At 45.9% G+C, this 27,681-nt stretch overlaps 1 protein-coding gene across 1 annotated transcript in view; it reads left to right on the forward strand.

The window, feature by feature from the left end:
* The window catches only part of A2M (alpha-2-macroglobulin), a 29,824-nt gene extending 2,143 nt beyond the window's left edge, over window positions 1–27,681 (forward strand). Inside the window, exons 3-36 of the mRNA XM_063394318.1 lie at window positions 956–1,115; window positions 1,993–2,045; window positions 2,545–2,565; window positions 2,915–3,083; window positions 4,290–4,374; window positions 5,182–5,305; window positions 6,699–6,813; window positions 7,049–7,158; window positions 7,646–7,804; window positions 9,165–9,392; window positions 9,721–9,784; window positions 10,268–10,410; window positions 11,078–11,227; window positions 11,886–12,056; window positions 12,677–12,818; window positions 14,511–14,631; window positions 14,945–15,173; window positions 15,443–15,569; window positions 16,207–16,328; window positions 17,601–17,652; window positions 18,158–18,241; window positions 18,635–18,811; window positions 19,310–19,394; window positions 20,581–20,737; window positions 21,040–21,114; window positions 21,399–21,564; window positions 22,555–22,778; window positions 23,137–23,355; window positions 23,700–23,827; window positions 24,188–24,278; window positions 25,521–25,589; window positions 26,002–26,104; window positions 26,668–26,709; window positions 27,485–27,681. Of these exons, the coding sequence (XP_063250388.1) occupies window positions 956–1,115; window positions 1,993–2,045; window positions 2,545–2,565; window positions 2,915–3,083; window positions 4,290–4,374; window positions 5,182–5,305; window positions 6,699–6,813; window positions 7,049–7,158; window positions 7,646–7,804; window positions 9,165–9,392; window positions 9,721–9,784; window positions 10,268–10,410; window positions 11,078–11,227; window positions 11,886–12,056; window positions 12,677–12,818; window positions 14,511–14,631; window positions 14,945–15,173; window positions 15,443–15,569; window positions 16,207–16,328; window positions 17,601–17,652; window positions 18,158–18,241; window positions 18,635–18,811; window positions 19,310–19,394; window positions 20,581–20,737; window positions 21,040–21,114; window positions 21,399–21,564; window positions 22,555–22,778; window positions 23,137–23,355; window positions 23,700–23,827; window positions 24,188–24,278; window positions 25,521–25,589; window positions 26,002–26,104; window positions 26,668–26,709; window positions 27,485–27,510 (4,191 nt within the window). The 3' untranslated portion in view covers window positions 27,511–27,681. The remainder of the gene's footprint in view (window positions 1–955; window positions 1,116–1,992; window positions 2,046–2,544; window positions 2,566–2,914; window positions 3,084–4,289; window positions 4,375–5,181; window positions 5,306–6,698; window positions 6,814–7,048; window positions 7,159–7,645; window positions 7,805–9,164; window positions 9,393–9,720; window positions 9,785–10,267; window positions 10,411–11,077; window positions 11,228–11,885; window positions 12,057–12,676; window positions 12,819–14,510; window positions 14,632–14,944; window positions 15,174–15,442; window positions 15,570–16,206; window positions 16,329–17,600; window positions 17,653–18,157; window positions 18,242–18,634; window positions 18,812–19,309; window positions 19,395–20,580; window positions 20,738–21,039; window positions 21,115–21,398; window positions 21,565–22,554; window positions 22,779–23,136; window positions 23,356–23,699; window positions 23,828–24,187; window positions 24,279–25,520; window positions 25,590–26,001; window positions 26,105–26,667; window positions 26,710–27,484) is intronic.

A 27,681-nucleotide genomic window follows, 5' to 3' on the forward strand; every position in this document is an offset into this window, starting at 1 on the left:
TAACACTATGGTCACTTACCTCTTGGCTAAAGGTGTGTTCATGTCCATCCTCAACATCCTCTTACTGCTGAGATCGCCTTAGTATGCTAAATGAGATGCTGAATACTAGAAAGCCACTCCCTTTCCAGGACAGGAGAAGAAAGTGGGTTTAGTATATTGACACTCCTGATGGTTGTTTGGTGAAATGGCTTTCCACACCATCCTTCAACATCCTCAATTTGTCACTTGAGAGCCTTGAAATTGTGGTAGGGCTTTTGGACCTCAGGTACTTTCCACCTGGTGTATACTGAATTAATGTAAGAACATAGAGCTGTGATTGCCTGTATCTGGAAAAAAAAAAACCCAGCAAAGCAGGAAATTTATAATTTAATGTAATTGAAAGCGCCGGGGACTATAACGAGTTGTAGGCATCTAGGAAACCTGGTCATTTAGCTCAGAGCCTAGATTACATCTTTGGCCTGAAGAGTGAAGAATTGATCTTCAGGACACTGAAAAGGTATGTATTTTTGTCTTGGTTTGTCAGATGTAGGCTGAAGACTGACTTGGTCACTTGTGAGAGGTTATAGATGTCTGGCGCGTCTGGTTTGGAAAAGGAAATGTTCTGCAAGGACTAGGGACATAACCTGAAAGAGAAGACAGACTATTTCATTCTGCTTGTGAATGTCAAAAGGAAAAGGATGGAAAGGTTTGGTTTGGGCAGTAAGAATTTTAAAAATTAGGTGCTAGAGCTAGGAGTTCCTTTGCTGCTCAATACTTGCGCAATCACTGCACAGCAGGAGGAATGGGTAGGAATATGGGACAAATAAAAATCAGTCTCTTGTTCCTGATTATGGTTCCTCTCACCTCTGTGTTGGGCCCATCAGGATTATATTAGATCTCTTATTTCATGAAGACTAGTTCGGTTCAGGAAGTCTTTAAAGGTGATCTGTTACATAGTTTCCTTCTTACTTCCCAGCTTCCAAAATCAAGATTCCCCTTAGCATCCATGCATCTCACTGTGATGGTGAAGGGGGCCACGCTGCAGTTCAGCAGCCAAAAGTCAGTGGCAGTCCAGAACTTCGACAGCCTGGTCTTCATGCAGACAGACAAACCCATCTACAAGCCCGGACAGACAGGTACCAGGAAAGGGGTGGAGATTTGCATTTGAAACAAACATTTGTACTAAAACTGGATGTTGGATCATGTTGGCCACATATCAGTTGCTTTCAGCGAGGGTCAGAACTGCAACCTCATGGCTGAGACTTATGTTTTATTACTCCATATAGGGAAAATTTGGGGAATCTTAAGGTGCATGCACATATTTGGGACACCTGCACACTCTCTCACTGTGGGCTCTGTTGTTGTGGTCCATACAGTTAAGAGGTCTGGATTAAAATCAGAGAATGACTGGATATTTATCTTATAGAGAACAGGGCCAAAACTCAGACTAAGTCATGAAATAGCTTCCAAAGCAGCAGCTGATTTTGCTCAATGAAGACAGAAAGAATTATGTAAGCTATTTATTTCTTCTGGGCCAGTGATCTCCTAAATTTGGCTTGGATGAAAACAGATGTCCTAAAAGAGGTACTGAATCCTCTCTCCGTCCAGAGCTGACACAAACTTGCAGCCAAGTTCTGAAGTAATTTGCTTGCATTCATCCTTCCTAGGAAGTCAGTCTTGCTATAACAAAATTAGAAGACCCATGAGAATTCTGGCTTTAAAATGCCTCATTGCAAAGTAGAGAAAGGCAACTTAAATTTAACTTTGGTCCCATTTAATGAGATTCTGATGCCTGTGATCAGTAGGATGTTCACTCTGCCATGGATTTGCTCTTAACATCCTCTTATTCATGTACCCATAGTAGATGGGTAACTTTCTAGCATGACCTAGCATTCTAGTAAATGGAATTTCCTTAGAAGAGAACAGCCCTGTTGTCTGTTATACCATTTGTTTTTGCAACTGATTTTTCTGGTTATGATTGCACTGTGGAACCTCACTGTTTTTCTCCATCAGTCCTGTTCAGAATTGTTTCTCTGGATGAAGAATTCCGACCTGTGAATGAAATGGTAAGCACGATACTTGTTTTTCAACTTATTTGGCCTTAAGTCAAATGTGGGTAAAGGGAGGAAAAATAGTCTCTGTTGGGGGGAGCTCTCAGTACTCTGAGGTAACTGAAAATTCTAGGTAACCTCAGATCATTTTAACAGGATCTGTTGTCAAATTTCTGCACAAGGCTGCCTTTTGCGTTCTTGGAAAGGTTAGACAAACTGCAAATGGACAGTGCTGGTGTAAACAGTGGCATTACCACAGTGTGCACCTGTTCTTACTAGCACTGCAGATCATCCAGAGTTAGTAGTTAGTAATTTTGGCTGTCTTTTGAGCCTGAGACAAAGGATTGTCCCCCTCTTCTCACACCCAAAATGCTCTGATGATCCATACCAGGAACTTTTTTCCTTACCCACTGGATGATTAGCTTTTACTATCAAATGTGGTCATAGCCCTAGTCATTTCACTGTGTTGCTTGCACTCTGTCTAAACATGCTGCTTCCTTTCTTCTTTTTCTAGATTCCACTGGTGTATATCAAGGTATGTACAAACATTTAATTCACATTCACATCTACTGCACCTCAACCTGGGCAGAGTAAACAGTTACCTCAAGATGATTCTTGTTTATTTTCTGTATTAAACTGGTCCATCACATTAATTCAACTATACAGAGTTTTAACTCATATGGTGGCTACCATGTACCTGGGCCTAGGTTAGAGCTCCTCTGTCATCCTGGTGTGTACTTTCCCCAAAACTCTGCTAGTGCCCTCCATTCCTGGCCTGCAGCCTCCTGAAACACAGGGGCTGTCCCTCCCTTCACTGTTTTTGTTAAGCCTCATTGCAGACTCCCATTGTTCTCACAATCTCCTTGTGATCACATTATCTGTAGGACCCAAAGAAAAATCGTCTGTACCAGTGGACAAACGTAGAGTTAGAGATGGGATTTACACAGTTGTTCTTCAACCTCACCTCTGAACCTATCCAAGGGACCTACACAGTGGTGGCACAGAAGGCTGCTGGGACAATAGTTCAACATTCTTTCTCGGTTGAGGAGTATGGTAACTGTCACTGCAATTTCAAGTTCCTAACAGCTAGTCCCATGGGACATGAAATCCTAATTGAACAGCGTAGCAGCTCTGACCAGGATGTCCAGCATCACTGGAAATTTGTTTCTGTGTCCTTTCCCTCCCAAGAATCATCTCTTTAGGAGGAGAAGACTGAGGGACTTGAGTGACCTATCTCCACTCCTCCCTAAGCCCCAGACCATGGAGTGCAGCTCTTCAGAATGCCCACCTCAGCAAGGCTCCTATGAGGAGGAGCACAGTGCTTGCATCAGTCTGTGCTGACAGCCACAAGCCTTACCTCCTTTTGGAGGTGCTTTTTGGCCACAGCCTTATCTCTAGTTGGCTACATATCTGTCCAATGTCACGCCACAAGTCTGGGTCTAGGCTGGCACTGTCTATGCTGTAAATTAAGATCCTGCCTTTTCTGCCCTACAAGCTAAGCCCATAGCTTGTGTGATGCCATAGTGCCTTAACCTCCCTTTGGTGTCTCACCTCTATGCCAGTTCCATCTGTTTAGCTAGAAAAATGGTATCCCAGTACACACTGGCATGTGATCACAACCAGCCTATCTTCCCACCCCAGCAAGCCAGCTGCAGCCCTTGTTACATGGTCTGACAAGACCTGGCTCATGCAGCAGAGACGTGTCCTGGCAGATGAGTCTCAAAGTGGTTTGATCTTTTCCAGCTGCAAGACTGTGCTCTGTCCTTTGCTCTGAATCCCCTCCTGGTTCTCCCAAGGTGGTCACCATCCTCTTCCCCTCCTGCAGCTGGGTGTGGATGCGATGTCACCCTGTGCTGTGTCACTGGAGAAGCCAGGGTGTCTGCCTGTTTTGAACATTGATAAGATCTACATGCTTTGAAAATGCAGAGACCAGGCTTCAGTCTGTATATTTTTGGGAAACCTCTGATTTATCTCTCTGTTTTACTGTATTCTACTGCTGTGGGACTGATAACCCATGTGTTACCTATGGAGCTGCTGTGTTTTAACAGCTGGTGTAATAATCTTGTCTTCCTACCTGGCACAATGCTTGGCTGAGGGGTTTTCAATGACTCTAGTGGGATGTGCAGGTGACAGAAGCCTCTAAAATCTGACTGTTTAGATATAAAACATTTTTAGGTAATTTGTAAGAACAGCCTCTTCATGTGTCATTCTGATGTTGTTCCCTACCACATTGACTGTTTTCCTTTGGTTCTGCTACAGTGCTGCCAAAATTTGAAGTGATAGTGAAAATGCCCAAGGTGATCAGCATTCTTGATGAGGAGCTGAAGGTGACAGTTTGTGGAGTGTGAGTGTCATTCTTTCAAGTTCTGCTTGGTTTCAGTGTTTTCTTGAGTTGCTGATGAAAGTTCAGTTGGGAGGCTGAGACATGAAACTTTATTATATTTCTCAATTCTTTTGGGGTCCCAGGACCAAGCAGACTATATCTACTATGAGACAAAAGGCAGCAGTTACTGTTTGATGCACTTTGTATGTAACATATAGAAATATCTTTTGATCTGGTGTTTTGTTTGTGGTGGTTTTTTTTGTTTGTGTTGGGTTTTGTTTTGTTTTGTTTTTGTGAGCATATTTCTTGCCTGTTTTTTGAGTCATTGAGGATTTCACACCACCCTCAGTGCCGGGGATGAGGTATTTAGTTCACTTTATCCAAGAATGATATTTTAACTGTATTTTCTGCTTGTTATTGAGGAGAGGACACCCCAAGGGATGCAGCTGTCCTCTTTCCTTTGGGCCACCTCACTGGATTCCACCTTGCAGTGTTCCATACACCCTGTGGGGAGAGCCATGGCTTGGGCTGAAGAGTGAGAGTAAAGACCCAGTGCTCATACATGTATAAACAAGTTCTATCACAACTGGGAGGTTGGGTAGATGCTTGCAACGTGTTCTCCAGGATGAGGGGGACTCTCAACAAAATCAGCATTAGCATAGGGTACCAGATTCCTTTCTGCTTTTTATTTCCTATGATGACCCTGTGTATCCTGGAGGCAGCTGTAGGGAAGAAAGCTGGCGTCAATAGGGATGAGCCTGTAATTTTTCTACACCCTTCTTACATTCCTAATGTCTCTCTTTCCCTTTCAACCCTCCCTGCTTGTAGATACACGTTTGGGAAGCCTGTTCCCGGCCTCGTGAACTTCCGTGTGTGCCGGAAGTACGAACATGCAGCCGTGTCCTGCTATGGTGAGGAGGCTAGAGCAGTCTGTGAGGAGTTCTCTGGACAGGTGAGTCAGGATTACTCTGGTGGGTAGAGGGACTGGAGAAAGGGTTCTTGAGCACACCTTGTAGGCACAGGCTTCCTCTGAGTATGTACGAACAGTGTTAGCGTGTGGTGGGGCACTGGCACAGGTTGCCCAGGGAAGCTGTGGATGCCCCACCCCTGGAAGTGTTCAAGGCCAGGCTGGATGGGGTTTTGAGCAACATGGTCTATTGGGAGATGGCCCTTCCTATGGCAGGGGAATTGGAATTTAGATGGCCTTTAAGCCCCATTCCCACCAAAACCATTCTGTGAAAATCCATGTATGTTAAGGAAGGCTGAAAGATGAGAAAAGATTGGGTGCAAGATGAAATGTGAAAGGTAAAAATAAGGAGGAAGGTCTGAGCAGTAAGAACTGTGTGCAATGTGTGCAAAGGCCAGAATCTGATGGAGAATGAAGAGATGAGAGAAATAACAGAAAGGTCATAATGGAGTGTAGAGATTATAAGAGCAAAGGGAGATAGAAAAGCCATGAGCAATGAGAACAGAGTTGGAGTTGGCTGACACTGGACATAGTGTATGGGGAAAGAAGCTGGAGTTAGGGGAGGGAAAGGAGCAGAAACCAAGAGAGATGCAGATGCATTTTGAGCAAGAAGGAAAGAAATATGGGTTTAACAGCAGGGGCTAAGAGACTGAAAAAACCTCAACTTTTTTCACCTTTTAACTGGCAAGAGTGAAACTGAAAGGTGTTTGGAGCACCAACAGGTGCAATAATACTGGGTTATTGATAGAAGTTGGAGTAATAACAATTGTGGAAATATGCCAGGAGAAGAAAGCATATAGAAGATGTTCTTGTGGTCCCTGGACTCTGCGACAGCATGAGCCACGTGAGTCCACAGCTACCTCTGCCACTACTGTTCTTACCCATGACAAAAGAAAATATAAATACTCTGGTGCAAATCTCTGTTGCAGGCATCTCTTCTATGGAGACTTGCCTTGTACATGAATTTGCTGAAGAGAGGTGGCAAGTTTTGGAAATACTTTTCCAGCTGTCATCTGCTTTCTACAAATACACAGACTTTGGTTTATGTATCACTCATATGGCTTACACATTTTAAGTAAGCAGCTTTATTTTGTAGTGAGCCTGATGCCTGACAAACATTTCTTATGTGGCATAACATACACAAAAATTGTCTAGTTTGCAAGCATTTTGCACTAATGTTGCTGTAAGTACCTCAATATGCTTTTTGCTAAGTTATTTATGTCTTTTTCCAGTTTTGACAAAATTAACAGAGGTAGATCATCTGTGAGGTTATGGGCTTTTCTTTCAGTTCAGAGCAACACACAGTGATGGATTCATTAAGTTGAATAAGCACTGTATAAATGAGACTATAATGGTCTTGCTTGTTTTTCTCCAACAGACAGACATCTATGGCTGCATTTCTGAAGTGGTAAAGACCAAGTTATTTCAGCTCAAGAGAAGTGGCTATGAGAATAAGCTCCATGTGGAGGCTAAGATTAAAGAGGAGGATACAGGTATGGATCTTCTGGATGAGAGAGCTATGTAGTGGGCCCAGGAGAGACCAGCAGAGGGCCCTGCCCAGTAGGAATGAGGGATAAAAGCAGACTCTTGCTTCTCTGGAATCTCAGAGTTTTCCTGTAGTTCAGCACTGTCAAGAAAAGAGTTTGTCCAGCAGAGGTTGGTTGACTCAGAGTGAAAGGAATTCTGGTCAGGCAGAGACAAATTAGTTCTTCATGCTTCTTTCTGCAGGAGTGGAGCTGACTGGAACAAGCTTCTCTGAGATCACAAACACCATTAGCAGAGTCACGTTTGCACTTTCAGATACTTACTACAAGCGAGGAGTCCCATTCTTTGGGCAGGTAGGGAAACCATGAGCATGGAAGGCCATGAGTGCCAATGATGCTACTGAACCTTCTGATCAGATGTATGCCCCAGCTCTGCAAGGATGCTGGACCTCAGTGTTGCTGATTGCTGTGGGTCTCCTTTCCTCTGAAGGCTCTCAAACTGGGGAACAGCAGCTGAGAGCACAGCCCTCATTCTGTCTTGTGTTTTGCCTCTCCAGTCCACTGAAATTCTCCTTCTACAGCCACCTGTTTAATTTGAGGGGTGTGAGTACATGTCATTCTCCACATCCACTCCTGAGGGACCCAGAGGCAGAGATAAGAAAGTGGCAGAGAAAAGGTATTCAGAAAGTTTGCAGCTGTCTCTGGAAGAGATAAGTGTAAAATGCTGTTGAGGCTTCCTTGTCTGACATAGGCTCAGTGTCTTTACCTTGGTGTTCTACCAGTCTTATTCAGGTGGCAGCCATCCCTCTCCTTCTAAACTGTACTGGTTTTGCTCTTCCAGGTGAAACTAGTGGATGGGTCTAACACTCCAATCGCCAATGAAACTGTGAGAATTTCTCTTCAAGGAGGACAGGAACAAAACTATACAACAAATGAAGAGGGCATGGCAGAGTTTGCCCTGAACACTTCCTCACTGACCTTTGAAAATGTTGGAATTAAGGTAAATACTTTGGGCAGAGAAGGCAATGAAGCCCCCCACAGGGCTGGAGAGGAAGCTCTAAAGTTTCTGCTATAGATGCAAAAGTAGTTAGATTATTGTTCCTTGTTGTTTGTGTCAACCTTGACACCAGTTTGGTGGAAATAGTCATACAGCAGACTGAGGTTCCAGGTCACAATTGCAGTTAATCTTGTAAATATTTGATTTTTGCTTGGCAATCGCAATACAGGGTTAGAAGGAACATCAAGAGAACATAAGAGTCCATTCTGCTCCGAGATCACCAGCCCTACCTAGTCAAGAATGGATCAATCTCCCATCTGCACATCTCCGGGTTTAATTTAGCATTTCTAGTTTCTAAGTACAGCTTCTGAGTTTTTTTGGGGAGGTCGGGTTTTTTGTTTATTTGTTTGTTTTTGCTTTTTTTGGTTTGTTGTGGAATTTCTTTGTCTGGGACTAACAGGTGCTGCTGAGCATCTTTTGTTAGTGGGAAATGTTATTTGTTGTGCAATATGCATGTTTTGTAATATCACATCCTGGAGGAGGGGAGAATATTTGTGTCTAGAATTGTATTTGCTCTTCTCCCTACAATTCCCTTGTCACAGACTAAAACCATTAAAAATTTTCCAGAGGTTACTACTGGATGCTTGAAGTTTTCAGCTTTTTGCAGGATAAAGAAAAGGCAAGAATTCCAAAGTATAACGAAAAAGATAAAGAAAAAAGGGCATGTGAGGGGGTACATCAAATGCTGAAATAGTGGCCTTCTAAATGTGAAATATCTTCCCCTTGCTCTAAATTTTAAGAGGACCTGGACTCTCTCAGATCCTCAACTTTATTTGGTTTTAACCTATTTCATAGGTTTTGAATTATTAGTTGGAGATTGTCCTCCTTTTCTATAGCATCTGTAGCTTGATCTTGGCCCTGGTCATATCTTAACTGAGCAGCACTATCCCTTCTTCAGTGTCAATGATAAGGAAAGAAATGAAAATTGACTTTTCCCTGTTAGACAGGGCAAGGCATTGATGTAAAAGGCCCTTAGAGTGACACTAATACTAAAAAAAAATCTGATGATTCAGCTTGTTTGAGACAAACTCCAGCTTCTCTGGCAGTGAGATAATTCCCAGTGATTTGTCCTGTCTTGCACTTTCCAAAGTAGTGTGTTGGGGATTTTATTGGTGGTTGTTTTTTGAGGTTTTTTTGTTGTTGTTTTTGTTTTTGCTTTTTTTTTACTTTTATTTTTTTATTTTGTAAATTTCTTTGTTACTTCAGTGCCAAAAAATACTAAAGCTTTACTATTAGGCCATGAATTTTTGTCTCCAGTTTGGCCACCTGTGTTTGAGGATCTATGTATTTTCTCCTTTTCCAGGCAGTTCACAAAACAAACGTCTTCTGCTTTGAACGTTCCTGGGTTGTTCCATATTATGGAGAAAGTTATCTTCAGCTAAAGCGCTTTCACTCTCCCAGCAATAGCTTCCTCAAAATTGAGCCCAAGTCCAAACCCCTAAGCTGTGGCTCCTTCACAGAGATCCGGGTGCATTATATCCTTACTCCAGAGGCTGTAGGAGAGCAGAAGACAGTCACCTTTTACTACCTGGTAAGTTTGCACCTGCCATACAGTGAGGTTGTCACTGGCAATTATAGGAGGATTAGAAATAAAGGCTGTGGTTTGTGGCAGCAGTCTTTAAACACTTTCTTGTCATCCTTCATATGTTCTTTAGAAACAAAAAGGAGGGTCTATGTTGGGAGTAAAAAAGTAAGGATGTCCCTGTGCCCTCTGGGTGAGCACAGCGATTCTGCTACAGGGACATAGCTGGGTGTGAGCAGCAGACACACAGCTCAGCTGCTCTCCTTGCAGGGTCCCTCACTTTCAGGTTTGGCTAATACAAAACCACAATCACAACAAAATTTCTCCTTCCATTCAGGTGATGGCCAAGGGAAACATTAAGCGAGGAGGCACTCACATTCTGGATTTGGACCAGGAAAGTGGTGAGTTCCTCTCCCCCACCAAATTGTCACTCTTATGAGGGGCTATGCAACTGTGGCAGACATATATTCTGCTTCCGTGTAAATGCAAGGATCCACATCTGCATGTCCTCTAAGATCTGGGAAGAGTTTGACCTTAATTTTCTCTGCCTTTAGGCTTTTCACAGATTTGCTCTAATCCCCTGTGCTATTATCTTTCTCCTAACACTGCGTTTTCTGGGGCTCCAGTGCTCCTTGGAGATACATCTGATAGTCTGTTTTTAGAAGCTGAAGCAAAATTCAGCATACTTATTCACTGGAAAACAGGTCTTTTCAGTCAGACAGGGCGACTTACACATCTCTGTGAGCACAAATTCATTCCACTTGGATGCCTGGAATTTCATAATGGCTAGGATAAAGTTCAGCATAAAGTCAAACCTAGAATTTCGGCTGCTTCAAGAGAAAGTTTTTTGCACCTTAACTTTTTGCCATTGTTTTGTTTGCTAGACAATGGTGTCTTCTCACTACAGCTGTCTGTACAAGCTGATATTGCTCCAGTGGCCCAAGTGCTTGTGTACGCCACAGTCGCCAGCAAGGAGGTGATTGCTGATTCAGCCAAGTTCTCCACAGAATTATGTTTCAACAATAAGGTAAGTGTCCACTTCCTGAGGGAGCAGCCACCAGACTGCAGTGTGTTCAAGCTCACTTATTTAGCTTTAGCCTGGTTAAGGTAATTTCTTTAGATACACTAACACTGGAGAAGCAACATATCAATTGTTTTAAGTAGCTTCACTGCTTAGTGGTTTGTGCTAACCTGGCAGAGATCAGCTGCTGGGAAAAACATGCTAGCAGGGTCTACAATGATAAAACCCCCTTTAGCAGCTGGTCAAAGCTGCTAATCCTGGAGATGGTCCTGGCTAAGAAAAAGAGAACGAGAGCAAGGTCTTTGCAAGCTGGTTTTCTCTCCACATACAGTTTCTGGGTGCAATACAGTGACTGGTCCTAGTTCAAGGACATGTTCCAATGTCTGATCACATCTAGTCCTTATGTGGGATTGCCTCATCACATTCACAATGACCACAAAACCCAAAACCACCTTAAAAATTTTATGAGTAGTTGTGCTTCTTGGAGTTGCTCAGATCTCTTGGTGCTGATTCCCCTGGCACTGCTGGAAGGGAACAGTAGCATAGAGGAAGTATAGACGGAAGTGTGCAGGTGTATGGGGGCCTTGCAAAGTTGGAACTAAATGCACTCAACTGGAAGGAAATGTCCTGTGAGAGTAGGGCATCTGTGACATAGCTTTTCTTGTGGTTACAGGTGGACTTAAGCTTCTCCCCTTCGGAAGGCCTGCCTTCCTCAGATGCTCACTTGCACTTCCGAGCCTCCCCGAACTCCCTCTGTGCTGTGCGTGCTGTGGACAAGAGTGTTCTCCTCATGAAGCCAGAAGCTGAGCTGTCACCCACCTCTGTACGTTCTTGGTCTGTGGAACAAGCTGGAGCCTGGTCAGAGCAAGAGCAGCCAGTGCTGGAGTAGAAACAGGGAACAGTCCCTCTTGTCAGAGCTGGCACAGGGAAGCTCCCTTGTGCTGCTTCTCATCTTCCTCCAGTGGGCAAAAAGAAGAGAACTGGGCAGTAGTTGTTTCTTAGGGGTTTTGTGTGATTTTAGGGATGGCAATTAGAAAGGGGCCTGCTTGTCTTAGCCAGAGCCAAAAATGCTGCTGTGTGTTTGATGATGATTTTTCAGTTATTATCCTTATTCATGCATTAATTTTCTTGGGATAGCATCTAGAAGTGTCAAAGAGTTTATTTGCCTTTTGCCAAGCAGAAAATGACAATGCCTGAGTAGGGGCAAAGTATTACAGATGGTTTGGCTGATGTAATTTTTCACATATTTAAGCCATAATAACCAGAGTAATGTGCAGAGCATAAAAAAGAGGCAGTATCTCCAAATTTTGATCCTTTTTTTGATTCCCAAACTCTCCTTGATCTCAGCACAGAGAGGACTATGGCAATGTGGTTGTATGGGCTGATGATGTGACTGTTAAGGTGCTTGCATCCAACTCCTTCAGTTGTGTTTCATAACAATGGACACTAAAATGCCAAATGCTCTCTCTCCTTCTGCCAAGCTGTATGACCTACTTCCAGTGAAGGAATTCCATGGCTATGTCCATGGTCCAAACGCTGCCTTGGAGGAGCCCCTGTGGAATTGCATTACTGTGGAGCCAATAGTTCGAGATGGGATCACCTACCTTCCAGTAATGGGGGTGGATGAAAAGGACACTTACAGCATCCTAAAGGTATAGCCCCCTGGCCTGGTTAGGGAGTGGAGTGGGAGAATGATTGAGAATGCTTAAGCCTTCTGAGGCATCATGAAACTTAACAAGGGAAGGGTTTGTGCATCTGAATGATCTGACACTTCTTCTTATCCAGAGGCATGTTCAGTGAGGGTCATAGGCTTTATTTGTCTTGCCTGATATCTTTCACATTTGGTGGAAAAGGTCTCAAAGGTTTCTTACAGGAAAAGGTTTGAGGTTGACTTGAAGTGGGGTTCTAATTGGAGGTTAATGATCCCATGCCATTATGGTTACCTCAAATAAATCAGTATAAATCAGTATGTCCTTTAGCTGCATTGTAGCCACAGACATTTCATTCCAGAGAGATCTACTTCCTGGCTAATCCTGACCCCTAGGCTGAAACTGGACTGGAACCAGTGTCCTAGAAAAAAAGGGGATATATCCTTTGGTCTCTCTGAGCCACCCAGGCACTCAGACCCAAGGATCAGGGGGTCATCTCAAGGTCCAATCCACACACAAGCAACAACTTCTCCATTTTGAGGCAGTGAAATGCCAATGTTAAGTCTGCTGTGTAAACCTCAACAGGATTCAGTAATAAAAAACATTTGTTTTTTCTCCCATAGGAAATGGGTTTAAAGGTTTTCACAAACATCAACGTGAGGAAACCTCAGCTTTGTGGCCCCAGTAATCCCATCTATCCATCAGTTGGTATGGGAGCACCCGCAGCCATGGCTGCACCGCCCATGTACGCAATGAGGACAAGCGGTAAAGGAACTCGGTTTTGTTATCGCTTCTGCTCTGAACAGAGATCCCCTATTTTGTATTTTGGGGTGAATACTTAAACAAGAGCTGGGGTTGTGAATTGAAACCTTGGGAGCAGTACTGAGCTGATGGGTTTGCAGATTTCAGCTTCTGAATAGGTTGTGTAGGTCTACAGAGGAGCTTTGGTAACTCTACATTAGAAATCATTAGAACCAGACAGAGTTCAAAGAGTGGCAGAGCAGAGGATATTATCCGGATGATAAATTCTCTGTTCATTAGACTTTTACAGTAGACTTCTATTACTAGATTATTGTTTACAGAATCTCCAATACCATTCTCAGGCTGTTCTCATTGACTCAGACAGTCTTATGTATGGTCAAAACCATGAAGTGGGTGACAAATTTTTCAATGATGAGTTGGTAGACTTTGGGAGCTTAACATGGTAAGACATATGGTAGAAGTCCAGTCTGAAATTGACCCATCCTATTATCCTATTTCTAAGGGCTATCTCAGCTCTTCCACTGTAACAGTTTGGGCAACAGAATTGGCCCTATTGTCCATCAGTCTTATATTAAGAAAAAAATCTTAGAAATTATAAATTATTTTAGCAGCATAGTTGATTCAGAGAGCTTTCCTTTGGCACTAGAACCTGTGCTTTTGTATGTGTCCAGTTTGCAAACAATTTCAGCTTCTTACAGAAGTTGCTAAGATGCAGGATAGATGCCTTTTAATTATTTTAAACTGAAATAAGCAGCAGTAAGAAGACTGAAACACCACAATAGGAAAACACAAGCAAGCCGCCTACCACTTTTGCCAGGAGCAATGTGATATAGCTGTGATAGCATCTTTCACCTGTCTGTGAGGCCTTCTCAGGCTCAGTTGCACAGTTAGTATGAATACTTGTTAGCTACTCAGTTGTCATCCAAATGCAGAAATTCAATTAGCCAAAGACGGGATGACAAAAATTAGAATTTCCTTAAGAACTTTTCTTCTTTTTCTGCTTGGATGCATTTCTCTTTCTGTTTGTGAAAGCCAAGCAAACCAAGTCCCACCTACCCCATCTTCGTTTTCCAGTTATTGAAAAGTAAAGTAAAACAAAATGTTTAAGCAAATTTCATCCTAAACACAGAATAATTTATTGGGAATAAATTTTTACGTGAAAACTTTATTTTAGCCAAAATGGCTCTTTTTACCCTTCCCGTATTCCAGGTGCACGTTTTTATTTTGAGCATTTTCAGCCTAGTTCTTGAGGAGGCCATAGCTTTGACAGGAAGCTGGTACTCTGAGTCACAATGACCCTACAAAAACCTCTTCAATAGAGGGATGTTCTGTTGCTGGCTGGTCTGATTAGGATGGAGAACATCACATCAAGGGTGCACCTGAAAGAAAAAAGGCTTCTTGCATAGAAGGTCCTAAATAAGTTTTTTCTCTAAATCCCTTTTTTTTAAAGTTTATAAAGTGCTGGCTTCCAAACCTTGAGGTCTGCTGGAGACCAGCAGAAAATAATGGAAGACTGGCTCTTCTTGCCAATGAGCCCTGGCCCTAAAACTCCACTGCTGTTGGTACCATAGCTCACTTCAGTCACAAGCATCTGCTTCTGATTGACACTTTCTCAGACTGAAGCATGATACTGATATAGGTCCTGCTTGTTTGGAATTATCAATACTTGATTTCTTTTCATCTCACCACATTCAGGCATTATGGGACAGAGATCTCCTGGGCAGTTAATCGTTCCTGAAGTGGTGACAGAGATGGGGACAGAGACAGTCCGGAAGTATTTCCCAGAAACCTGGATTTGGAGCTTAGTACCTATAAGGTGAGTACCTTGGCCTAGGTCATTCCTTTTTAATAAAACTGGGTTTATAAGGTAAAAACAAGAATCCCAAAGTGTTCGTCCTTCATTGTTTGCAGAGACCATTTGGCAGTCCTCGGAGATGAATTTACTTTCAGCCATACTTAGGTTTGTCCAGAGAGTGGGCTGGAAGAAGATTTAGTGGTCCTACAGTAGCAAATGTACTGTGCCCCCCATTCACACAGCACATACTATTCAGTAGGCCAAAACAGGTACAGGTAGTCACCAAAATGCTGTAAAATTGATCCCTCTGTCCTTGCTGTCTGTGCCTCACCAGCTCTGAGGGAAAAGCTGATCTGGGAGTGACCATCCCTGACACCATCACAGAGTGGAAAGCCAATGCATTCTGCACTTCAGCAGCCACTGGCTTTGGCCTGTCCCCAACAGTGTCCCTCAGAGCCTTCCAGCCCTTCTTTGTCGAGCTCACCATGCCCTACTCTGTGGTGCGTGGGGAGTCCTTCACGCTGAAAGCCACCGTTTTCAACTACCTGCCTGCCTGCATCAGGGTAAGAGAGGTTTAAATTATTCTCTGTAGCTGTGTACCTTCTTGGCACCCCTTGCCTTCACCTAGCCTTCTTAACTTATCTCTCAGTAGCCCTAGACCCTTTGCCCCTGACATTTTATGTTATTTCTCCTATATACTCCAAATGCAGAAACCCAAAACTCCAGTTCCCTGCTCCTTTGCTACTGAAGAAATAGCTGTTGCTATGGCTTCCTAGCTCCCTGTCTCTCATGATCACCCTTTCATAATTGCACCTCTCTCTACAACTGGCAGGTCAGTGTGACTCTGGCTCAGTCTACTCATTTCCTGGCTACTCTGGTGGAAAAGGAGACAGAATCTCATTGCCTCTGCGAGAATGTGAGGAAAACTGTGGCTTGGCTGGTGACTCCCAAATCTCTAGGTAAAGGTCTCAGGGTGCTGAAAACTGCAGGAGGGGTTTCTTTGTGCTGTTCTCCCTGTTTGGGATTGGATATTAGAACAACATAATTTCCTCAGAAGCACTTGAGTTGAGTGCATCTGATCTGGCAGGCAAAGACTGATATTTGGGAGGCAAAGACTGGAGGATTCATAGTGTCCAACTGTGTGTCTGGCATCACATGCAGTACCACTGAGCCTTATAGCCCTTGGGCAGCATCTCCTGAGGCCAGAGACATTGCTGGCCAGCAGAGGTGTTCTGTCAGCTCCGTTCCTCCCAGAGATTAGATGTCTTCCCCATGGGATCTTCACACATTGTTTTCACTGTTGGTGTGGTAGCAGTTGTGGTGTGCATGCAGGGCAGCAACATGCTGAACAGCAGTGGGGCTGGTCACACTCAGCATTGTGGTGTCCTAGGTTCTGTAAAAGAGTCCCCAAAACAGAGTCACCTTTCAATGACAGCACAGCTCCTGTAGAGAGCTTGGTTTTTGTGGGAAAGAAGCAGGGCCCAGCTGTGACAGAAATCTCCATCCACGAGCCTGCATGTTGAAACTCCTGTTTCAGCGGTGAATCCCATTGCCTGGCTCTGCCTGGCAGGGCTGACTGACCCCTGTTTCCTCCAGGGCAGGTGGAGTTCTCAGTGACCACTGAGGCCCTACAGAACCAGCAGCCCTGCGGGAACTACATTGTGGAGACCCCTGAGAAAGGGCGGAGGGACACGGTCATCAGACAGCTGCTGGTGGAGGTACATGGGCTGTGGGAAGGGAGGGCTGAGCTTTCCTGTGGGATTTAGCTTACACAGTGATACAACTGGATGGGGTGCTAGATAATCTCATCTAGTTCCCTTTCTTGTTAAAGCTGGACCAGATGATCTTTTGAGATCTCTTCTAACCTGGTCTGGTCTATGATTTTATGGGATCACTATGCAGCATGGGAATATGATGGTTTTACATCATCTTTGTACTTTGACAGCATAAAGACTTCAGCTTAATGATGTGCCTTGTGTCTCCTGGTACAATAAACTTTCCCTGTCTTTACTGTAAAAGGACTCCTACTGCAAGCCATCCTTCCCTTTAGCTCCCATCTGTCACCTGCTATTTCAATACACTGTCTTTACAGCCTCTCTCCTCCTTTTGACATAACCCCAATAAATGTGCCAGTCAGCACATGCTGCCTCTCAGCTAATTGATGGCCAAGCAAACTGCCTCTTAAGCTGAGTGTTTTGCAATTATGGTTTGGTAACATAGACTAGCACCAGGATGAAGGTGAGGGATTCACAAGCACCTATGGAAGTTTGATGACTGTAAAGAAATCCCCTTAAAACTGCATGTGAAAACATGTTGAAATTTTACAGCTTACCCATTTCCTGTGGCAGGAAGAGTTGCTGATGTGATGTGGAACACAAGGAAATACTATGTGGCAGTATTGGATACCTTTGTAGGAAATTTTTAGTTTATTATATACTGAAGGTGGTAAACAGGCAGTCAGGTTCTATGTTCTGAGCTTTCCTCTGTATCATAAAAACCCCTAATATTTGCCCACCATGACATATGCTATCAGCAGTGTCACCAGAGACTACATTGTGCTACATCCTCCCTTTCTATTGTTAACATACACTATTTTTCCCCTAAAGCATCTGCAGCATTACAATAAACAGCACTGCAGACTTCTCTTCAGCACAGCTCTCTGTAATGCAGCAGTCCCTTTGTCACAGGATGTTAAGTGTCTCTCACTGTGTGCAGTAGTTGCAGGTCATCCATTTGATGGTCCTGCAGTGTTCTCCCCTCCTTTTCCTGTCCTTCCTCCACATACACCACCAGTCACTTAGGGTCACATTTCTTTTATTTGCTTAAATTATTTCAGAGTTCTGCATTTCAGGGAATGTTGTGACTGCTTCTCCTTCTTCAGTTCCCTCACTTTTCTTTTTACATATCACTCTGTCCTTGTGAAGATTCCTGTCTATATTTCCTGTCTCACTAATTTCTCACCTCTCTTGTTTTCCCTCATCCCATCCAAGCCTGAAGGAATTGAGAAGGAAACAACCCAGAATTCTGTGCTCTGTGCAAAAGGTAAAGCCCACTCTTTGCACATTCTCTATTTCTTCCTGTGTGGTTTGATGGGTGGGATGTTAGGGGCCTGCCTCTATCATATTCCATGTAGGCTGACATTTTTGGGTAGTCAAAACATGGCCCATTGGTAGGGAACTTGAGACATAAGACAGAAGAAAGTCCTAAATAATTGACCATCCTCCCTAAGCATCAGGGTATGAGCTAGCACAGATTGAGCATGGATGTTTGCATCCCTGCTCTCTTTAGTTCTAGCACTGGAGTTACAAGAGCTCTTGTTTTCTTGCACACTCAGGAGGAAGCTGTAGACATGTGATCTGCAGTGCCTAGGAGTGGCTGGGGATGGTTTCATGCAGAGATTGTGTTACAGCTAGGGAAATATGAAGTAACTGAAATCAGGGCGTTTCTAATTGCAAGAGTTCCTGTTATTTCACTGAGGCCCCCTCCCCTTCCATTAGCCATTTCTTGGAACAGCAATGAAGCTATTTGGGTCTTGTTTCTTTCTCAGGAGTGCCTGTGAAAGAGGAATTTTCCCTGTTGCTACCTGAAAATGTGGTACAAGAATCAGGCAGAGCATATTTCTCAGTGCTGGGTGAGTTAACAGCCTGACAGAAGAACCATGTGCTATTTCTGACTCCTTACGTTGACCTCCTACCTCACAGTTTTTTCTTTTGGTTTCTAGCACAGCTCATTCTTGTCTTTATTCTCTTCTCTCTTTCATGAGCACTTTTCCTTCTGTTCCTGGTAATCGTTTTCCCTTTCTGCCAGCCTTTTTTCTCAGTCTTCTTACAATGCCCTAATACACCTTTCTCTCATTTCCCTTTTTTCTTTTTCTCTGCTGTTCTGTGTTTTCCAGGATCTTTATCAATCCAGATTATCTTTTGTTCTTCTCTGATATTTCCTGCATCTGTCATTCAGTAGCTTCTTCCGATTCTGATAGCCAGCGCTAAATATTAACATCCCTCTGGTACCTCCTGCTCCTCAGGTGACATCATGGGCACTGCCATGCAGAACCTGCACCAGCTCCTCCAGATGCCCTTTGGCTGTGGGGAGCAGAACATGGTCCTCTTTGCACCCAACATCTACGTCCTGGACTATCTGAACAAGACAGGGCAGCTGAGTGAGGAGATCAAATCCAAGGCCACTGGATACTTAGTGAGCGGTGAGCTGGGACATGGCTTTTTCTCCTGCTTTGGCTTTCTTCTAGATCCTGCCTGGGGTGGGTCTGTCAGATGCTGAGCAGATGTTGAAAGAAGCCTTCTCTCCTACACAGGTGATCTCTGCTGTATGCCTGACCGAGCCCTTTGCTGCTTTTCTCTTTATTATTTTCTGTTGCTTAAGCATTATTGCACCTGATAATTGAAAACAGTTTTCTCATGGGGTGGCAATGCAGTGCAGAGTTGTCACTGCTACAGTGACTCATTCATTGTCATTTATAAGTCCTGCCATCCTCCTGAAGAAAGGCAGGTGTTGCTTTTCCTCATGCATGACAAGCAATGCATGGAGGTGGAGGTGGATATACCAGCACTTCATATTAGTTAGGACAGGACTGACCTATGCCTCTCTCATTTGCTTTTGCTGATGGAGCTATTTTTCTATTTCCCCATCCCTCAGGTGACTCTTTCTTGCATCTGAATCTTGCCCTATCTTTCCATTGCAGGTTATCAAAGGCAGCTGAACTACAAGCACCAAGATGGCTCTTACAGTACCTTTGGACAACGTTACGGCCAACCAGGGAATACCTGGTGAGATTTCAATGCCACCTATGCCTCTCCAATATGCTTCTCTTTCTCACCCACACATTTACAATAAATACTGCCTGAGAGTAAATAGGAAATGCTGTTGTAGACGAGCCGATTTCCCAGAACTGGTGTAGTCCCTGTGCTGCCTCCTTCTTAATAAATAGGCTACATCAGCCAGCTACAGGGCTGAACTATTTCCTCCCACCAGTGGCTCTGAGGACCATTACAGACAAAAAGGAAATAGAGATAAACTGGGGAGGGAGGGAGCAAAGATTTAACACCTTGACTGAAGAAGGCTGAAGAGTTGCAGTGGCAGCTCTTCTAGACTAGCATCTGCTAAGAAGTCTGCTGGAAAAGGTGTTTCCATATGGAGACACATGAGGAAACACAAGCGGAACAGCTGATAATCCAAGAGCAGTGCTGAATGGTTTCTTTCCAAGTGTTTGTACGCTACTAAGCAAAGACAGTCTGGAGGAACATGTATGTTGCCATTTTGAATTATTGAAAAGTTTTGACTTGCTCCTGTATATCATTATCATGTGTTTTCAATTTTAAGTACAGATAATAATGGAAGAACTCATCACCTTCTGTTTGCTTTTAGTTTCTGAAATGGTAATTGGCTTTTGATGGCATATTGGCTTCTTACCACATGCCTGCTTCTTTTCCATAACTGCTTGCAACAACTCTTAACAAAAACTCTTTCAACATGTTCTGCTTTACTTTAAAATTCTAGGGGAGTTCTGGGAAACACATGAAGCATGGATTTACAGTTTAAGAGTTCTACCAGCAGACCATGAGCTTGCAGGAATTTAATTATTCCTCCTTGTAATTTTGAGTGTTTCTGTTACGCATATTTAGTTAATTGGCATGCAATTTCCTCTATTTTTCAAAGTTTTTTTCAAAGACAGATCAACCATCATTGTCCTTCAAACTGTAGCCTCAACACAAAGGGATCACAGGGTTTTTTGAGCCAAATGAGAGACAAAAATGATAGATAAAAATCAAAGTGGAAAGCAGTTTTTTGACAGAATTTTTGGAGGTGAGGATATAATATACATAAAGTCTGATTAATTGGCCCACAGTTCCCCAGGCCTTCTTGCTGGTTTCCAGATAGATGAAGTGCACACAGGCCCTGTCAACTGAAATGGGCAACAGGCCTGCTCACGCCCTTTCTTTTTCTCCCTCTCAGGCTCACAGCCTTTGTCCTCAAGTCCTTTGCCCAGGCCCGGAATCACATCTTCATAGAGGAGAAGCACATCCAGGATGCTTTGAACTGGCTGTCCTACAAACAGAAGGAGAACGGCTGTTTCCAGAGTTCTGGGACTCTCCTGAACAATGCTATGAAGGTAACAAATCTGCCTGGTTGTTTCTTTGGGAGGCTAGAACTTGGCCATAGGTCAGATGGGGCCAGCCGAGCTTCTTGCACACATAGGGAAATGGGATGTATCCACACCAGTGGCAAACACTGGGGAGGGAACCATGCACCATTCTGTACTTATTGGTGATACCTTCACATCATCTGCAAGAGGAAGCATGCAAGCTAAAGGCCTGCAATGCAGAATGGTGCATTGCTCCCACGGGAGTGGGAGAAAAGACGGAAGATATGAAGCTGGGTGGGTTCAGCATCTACCCTTGTGTTTCCCTGCAGGGTGGAGTGGACAACGAGGTCACGCTGACAGCCTACATCACTATTGCCTTGCTGGAGATTCCGCTGCCCGTGACTGTAGGTGTCTGCATCCCAGCTTGAGCCACCTGTGCTGCGTCAGTCCATGGCAACACAGTATTGGCCAGAATTTGCTACGGATTCGGCAAATCACTTGGTTGTTGAGCCCTGTAATATAAGAAATGCCATTTTTGCTAAATCTGGGGGACATTTTACCCTACTTGCTTCTAGCCCTCCTTCCGGCAGTACACTCCTGAAAGTTCAGTAGGATGATGTGCTTTTAGTATGGCAAAAGCCTCATTTCTCCCCACCCTTCTGATCACTGGCTTTCTGTCCCCTTCCAGCACTCGGTGGTGCGGAATGCTCTGTTCTGCCTGGAAACAGCAGCAAATCAGAAAGAAAACCACGTGTACACCAAGGCACTGCTGGCATACGCCTTTGCCCTGGCAGGGAACAGGGAGAAGCGGAAGGCACTGCTGGACTCCCTCGAAAAGGAGGCTGTGAGAAAGGGTGAGTGCTCCCAGTGGGACGTGGCTTTCACCAGCCTTACACTTGCCCTTGGTAAAATGGCTTTTGTTGGTAGGGCAGGGGCTGCAGGCACTGGCCTCTGTGCATAGGGAAAGGTGGAGGGAGAGGAAAGACTTGTGCAAAGGGATTGCTTTTTTGGGAAGTGCTTCTCAGGGCCTGGTCCTGCTTCTCTGCTCCAGGGGAGCTCACCAGGAAGCACCAGGCACCATCCCCTCGGTGCTGAGCCCTTGGGTGGCTCTGCTCCCACCTCTCCTCAGCCTTCTCCTCTCCCCACACCAGGCACTGCTTAGCAAAGGCTTAGCAATGCTCAGGAACATTCCTTCCTTCCAGGGCATGGGCTCACCAAAGAACAAAGGTGGCCTTGCACAGCACAAGGCATTGTCAGCCAGAGAAGGGATGGGTGTGCTGAGAGAGAAAATGAGCATACAGGGCACTTTGGAGGCTGCAGCACAAGTTCTGAGTGCTCAGGGAGAATCCTGTAATCATGTGGAATTAATCTGGCTAAGTCAGGCTGGACAGAGGGTTTGGCCAAGCAGTGGGTAATGGACTGTGGAGGTTGTATCCCCCCCACCTTTTGCCTTCTCCACCTGCAGGTGACTGATAAGCCCTGGTCACATCCTTTGGGCCACTGGGCCTCAGAGAGTTTGTCCCTGCCTGACCCTGGCACTTCTACTCACAGAGGGAAGGAGTAGCATCCTCCTGAGGTCTCTGGTTCCCTGCAGTGCCCAATTCCATAAATGTCCACGTGAATGTGGAGTCTAGGACAAAGGGATGTCTAGGCTTGAGGCTCAGCAGTCTCCTACTCCCTGAAAACCTGCAAGCTGTGTAAACATGACCCTTCCCACTTCAGCCTGCATGGCAGACATATCCTGGAGGCTCCGTCCTCCCAGCTGGAGCACCAGCCGGTCCAGAAGTGCCCTGCACTGTTTAACAGTAACAATTTCTGGTTGTCTCTCTCTGCCTGCTGTGAAGATGGCTCTGTTCACTGGCAGCGGCCTGGGAAGGAGCCCGAGGCGCATCTCCCGCACTATCGCTCGCGAGCTCCCTCCGCGGAAGTGGAGATGACGGCCTACGTGCTCCTGGCTCACCTCACCCAGCAGCCAGCCCCTGCCCAGGAGGAGCTGTCCTTTGCATCCCTGATTGCAAAGTGGGTCACCAGTCAGCAGAATCCCAACGGAGGCTTCTCCTCCACCCAGGTGAGCTGCTGCCCTCCGGCCACCCCACACATCAGGCTCAGAAGATGGGACATGTCAGAGAGCCAGGTGGGAGCACAGGCAGTTTTGTCAGGAAGGTGGGAACTGTAGCCCTGCAATAGATCCATGCAGTACCTCCCATGGTGGCCAGGTTCTCCAGAGGCTACAGGCAAGGATGTCAGGTAGTGCCACTGGGAAGGGAAATGTGCTGAAGCTGCTCTTTCCCTCTGTCTTTTCTTCTTAACACAGGAGAAAGTGAGGATGGAGGGGAGGGTGCCAGCTGCCAGAAAGGGCAGCTGTAGGAGGACAGGCTGTGGAGAGGCTAATTGCATCCCCTGGTGCTGGGACTCATCTCTTTCAGGACACAGTGGTGGCTCTCCAGGCCTTGTCCCTGTACGGAGCTGTCACCTATGCCAAGAGTGGGGCAGCTTCCAAAGTGGCCCTGCGCTCTGGAGGGGACTTCCAGCAAGACTTCCAAGTGGATCCCAGCAACCGGCTGCTGCTCCAGCGCGTGCCCCTTCCCCAGGTGCCAGGGGAGTACAGCGTGGAGGTGTCTGGTGAAGGTTGCGTCTACCTGCAGGTGAGGGTGATGGGGACAGCTGGCATCCTGGGAGGGAACCCCTGGCCAGGCTGGACAGGACAGAACCATAGGATCATCCAGGCTGGAAAAGACCCTGAGATCATTGAGGCCTTCCATTGAGGTAGAGAAGAGGAAAAAACAGGAGAGAGGGAGAAGTGGAAGGCTGTGGGGACGGGAAAGAGGATAGAAAGAGTAGAGGAGTGTGGAAGAGAGAGCGGGAGAGAAGGAGGGATGCCTCAGCAGTGTGGAGGAGCTGTGAGAAGTGGGGCGGCTGGGGGCAGAGGGTTCCCTCTCTCCCGTGCTGGGCACACACACACTCACCCAGAGCTGCTGCTGTCCCCCAGACAAGCCTGAGGTACAACGTGCAGCCCACGCAGGAGGAGGCGCCCTTCACCCTTCATGTGCACACAATGCCAGAGGCGTGTGTGGACTCCAAGGCTCACAAGGTCTTTGACATCGGCATAAATGTCAGGTGAGTCTGCATTTTGGTCTGAGCTTTCCTGTCGGGCCGTGGGAGCTGGGGGAGGTCTGGTTGTCCCCAGGGTGAGCCAGTCTGGAAGCCCTGGGAGTGCAGCACATTCCTGGGAAGGTGGGCAGGAGGCAGCTGCTTTGTGAGGAGAGGCTGTGGAGGAAGGACTTGTCCTGCGTGCATCAGCCCAGGGCTGGGCTAGTGGGAGGCTGCATAGGTGACTAGGAGAAGCTGGGACAGTTGGAGAAGAAGGTGCTGGACTGCCAGGACCTAGGAGGGTGCCCTCCAAGTGTTATGGAAATGCTGGAAGTGTGTCCAGCTCTGAGTTGATGGGCACTGAATCTTTGTTACTTGGTTCCTCAGTTACACAGGGGAGCGCAATGTCTCCAACATGGTGATTGTTGATGTGAAGATGCTGTCAGGATTTGTCCCCTTGAAGTCCTCAGTGAGGAAGGTAGGAGTCTGTTTGTTATACAAGCAACATTGAATCATAGAGTTGTTATGTTTGGAAAATATCTCCATGTCTGACCTTCCACGGAATGCCACCATACCTACTTATTACCATATCACAAAGTACCCTGTCTATTCTTTTTTTTAACTTTTCCTGGTATAATGGCTTCACCACTTTCCCACAAAGCCTGTTCCAATGCTTAATCCCTCTTTCAGTGAAGCAGTTTCTAATATTCAAGATGAATCTCCCCTGCCACAACTTGAGGACATTTCCTCTTGTTCTATTACTATTTGCCTGGGAGGAGAGACTGTCCCTCACCTCGCTGCAACCTCTTTTCACGCAGTTGTAGAGAGCAGTAAGGTTCCCCTGAGCCTCCTTTTCTTCAGACTAAACAATATCAATACCCTCAGCTGCTCCTCCTAAGACTTACATTCCAGTCCCTTTTCCAGGATCATGGCCTTTCTTAGGAGTTACTCCAAGGTCTGAAGTGAGGAGTCCAAAACTGAGTGCAGAATTCAATGTGCAGCATCACAAGTGCTGAATATGAAGAGTAAACATCCACTTTTAAGACACCTTTCAAATGTCTGTAGAAAATGACAAAGCTTCAGCTTAACTTTGTCACTGTCATTTGCCCATGTGATATGTACAGTGTTCTCTTTTCATACGTGGCTTAAGGCGAACACAAGGGGAGACAATGTGATCAAGTCTAGGAAAAATAGAATAAGTAATTTTTTCTTTAGACTGATGACAGGTACTTTTATTTTCACTGTGTCCCAACAATTCCCGATAAACACTGTCTGTACATAGTACATTCAAAAATAGTGCTATTTCCTTTTTTCCTTTGCTGATCTAAAAAATTCTTATAACATTGTGACTCTTGAGGTGTTGGGTAACTATTTGAGATGCTGAGGAGGTGCATGAACTGGAAAATAGAGACTATAATAATATGGTGCACAACTAGCAAGCCAGAGGGAATGTATTTTCATTTAATAGTTCCATCACTGTGCTTGATCCAGTGCTAAGGCTCTTCTGGAGCCCAGTTGCCATGCTTCTCTGAAGTTGGTGAAGGGGAGGGCTGGAGACCATGACACTTGTGTGGCACACCCAGGAGGCAGTTCTGTGCTGCTGACTTAGTTCTCTGAGTACTCCAGGACTTCCTCCAGAGTATATCCCACTCACAGGGCTGTGCAAAGGGCACAGAGAGGACACCATCAATGCAGTAACATTTTGATCTTGTTTCTGCAGCTGAAAGACCACCCTGTTATTGAGCGCACAGAGCTGAACACCAATCATGTTCTACTATACCTGGAAAAGGTGAGGATGGGGCAGAAACACAGGCAGTGGGACTTCTGGCTGCATAGAGCAAAAAATCTGGAACATAAAACTACCATGGCTCTGCTAAGAATGGGACTGAATATTTTACTATCTTTTTCTGACTACAAACGCTAAGTTTTTAGATTAATGCTACTTTTCTCCGAGGCCTCAGCAGGCATTCCCTCCAGCCCATGCACAGACCAGGCCCTGATTTCCACACCAGCAGAGCCTCCCTGAGGGTGGGGAAGGGTCCCAGGGTTTGCCCCGGCCCCTCAGCCAGTCCTACAGCCCTGTGTCCCCCTGAGCATGGGTGGCCATGGGGGGAGTGCTGGGCCCTGGGGTCAGTGCAGAGGCCCAGGGGAGCTCCTGCAGTGCAGAGCCCCCCTGAGCCTCTCCCGCTTCCCTCCCCCAGCTGGGCAGGGAGACCCTGAGCTTCTCCTTCTCGGTGGAGCGGGACATCCCCGTGCGGGGCCTGCAGCCAGCCCAGGTGAAGGTCTACGACTACTACGAGACAGGTGAGTGGGGGCAGCGCCCATGGGAGCCAGGAGGGGCTGGGAGCTGTGGGGACCCGCAGCTGCCCCAGCCCTGCCCCGCCAGCCCAGCCCTGCCTGAGCTGGGGAGAGCAGAGGGGCTGGGGCAGAGCCGTGCGTGCCGGGGCTCCCGTGCTCATTCCTGGCCCTGCAGCGGGGCCGTGCCTGTGCTTCCAGGCAGGCCTGCTGCTCCTTGTGCCCCTGCTGTCCTGGCTGCTGTGCCAGGGTGCCAGTGACAGAGCTGTTTGTCCCCACCTCAGCCCAGTGTGCCGGGAGGAGGTGTGTGAGCAGCCCTTGGGTGCACTGGGGTGGAAACTGCAGGGGCTGCCTGTGCACGATGGCTCTGTCTTGCTGCCACTGCCCCCAGACAGGGCTGGGACTGGGGCTGGGGCTGCTCCACCCCAACTGGGATCTCTGGGGGAAACTGGGAATGGTGGCACCAGCCTGCTCTGGGGGCCTGGGAAAAGCATCTCTCTGGCACCCATCCCTCTACCAGCAGTGCCAGGGGTCATGACAGCTCACTCTCTCCCTTCCCTTCTGTTTCCCAGATGAGTTTGCCACACAGGAATACAGTGCTCCCTGCACCACAGGTAGGTGCACACGAACATCTCAGATGCTCCAGCAAGGACTGTTGCAAGTTGTCTTGAACTAGAGTCTTTGTAGACCTTGTGTTTCCTTGGTCTGTGTCTACTTTCAGCATTTTCTTCACTGTGCCTACTGCAGTCCCCATCTCAGTTACAGAGACCAAAACCAATGCTGCCACCCAACTTCCTCTGCAAGATCAGATAAAGCTTTCATTTTCCTTCCCTGAGTATAGCAATCTCTCTTACTGCCATTGTTTGTACAGTGGCAATTCTCTTTTTCTCTGTGTCAGTGTCACTTTATACAAATAAGATTCAAGTCTCCCTTGGGATGGACATCACACTCAGCCTTTTTTGTCTCTGCCCTTTTTGGGCCACATCCGCTATGCTGCAGATACTGAATGGTACTGAGGAATCATCTCCCAAATACCTTGGTGAAATGTTGATGTTATTTACATCTCTTTAACGAGGTCCTTTCAGACTCTTCCCTGGGATAATTTTGCTTTCCCATGGGAAATGCAGTTGCTGAGAGAGAATGTGTGCTTGGATGGTTTGTGTATCTCCAGGATAAATCTGCCTCCCCTGTCTGTGGCATAGATATTCTGAATATGTCCAGACATTTCTATTCTGTTATCTGTCTGCAACTGGACATTTTTAGATGAAGCAGTTTCTCATAGTTTAACAGGGCCTGAACTCACACAGCCACCAGAACACAGAGATATCTAGGGCTCTGGATACCACTCACCAGAATATTTATCTCACTTTGTCCTTTTCTCACCTCCAGTCGAGGCTGAACAAGGAAATTCCTGAAGAATGCATCTTGTTGGATCCTTGCAGCCTCCTTACTGGAACCTGAGCCTCAGCTCATGTGTCTCTGCCTCCAGAAGATCTTGTTAAGGGAGGGGTATTGAAATGTTAGAGGAGGACATCTCAAAAGCAAAAACGAAGCAACACTATAAATAAATTAATTCTTGAGTCTCA

The sequence above is a fragment of the Prinia subflava genome, chromosome 3 (assembly GCF_021018805.1).
Source record: "Prinia subflava isolate CZ2003 ecotype Zambia chromosome 3, Cam_Psub_1.2, whole genome shotgun sequence".
Lineage (NCBI taxonomy): Eukaryota > Metazoa > Chordata > Aves > Passeriformes > Cisticolidae > Prinia > Prinia subflava.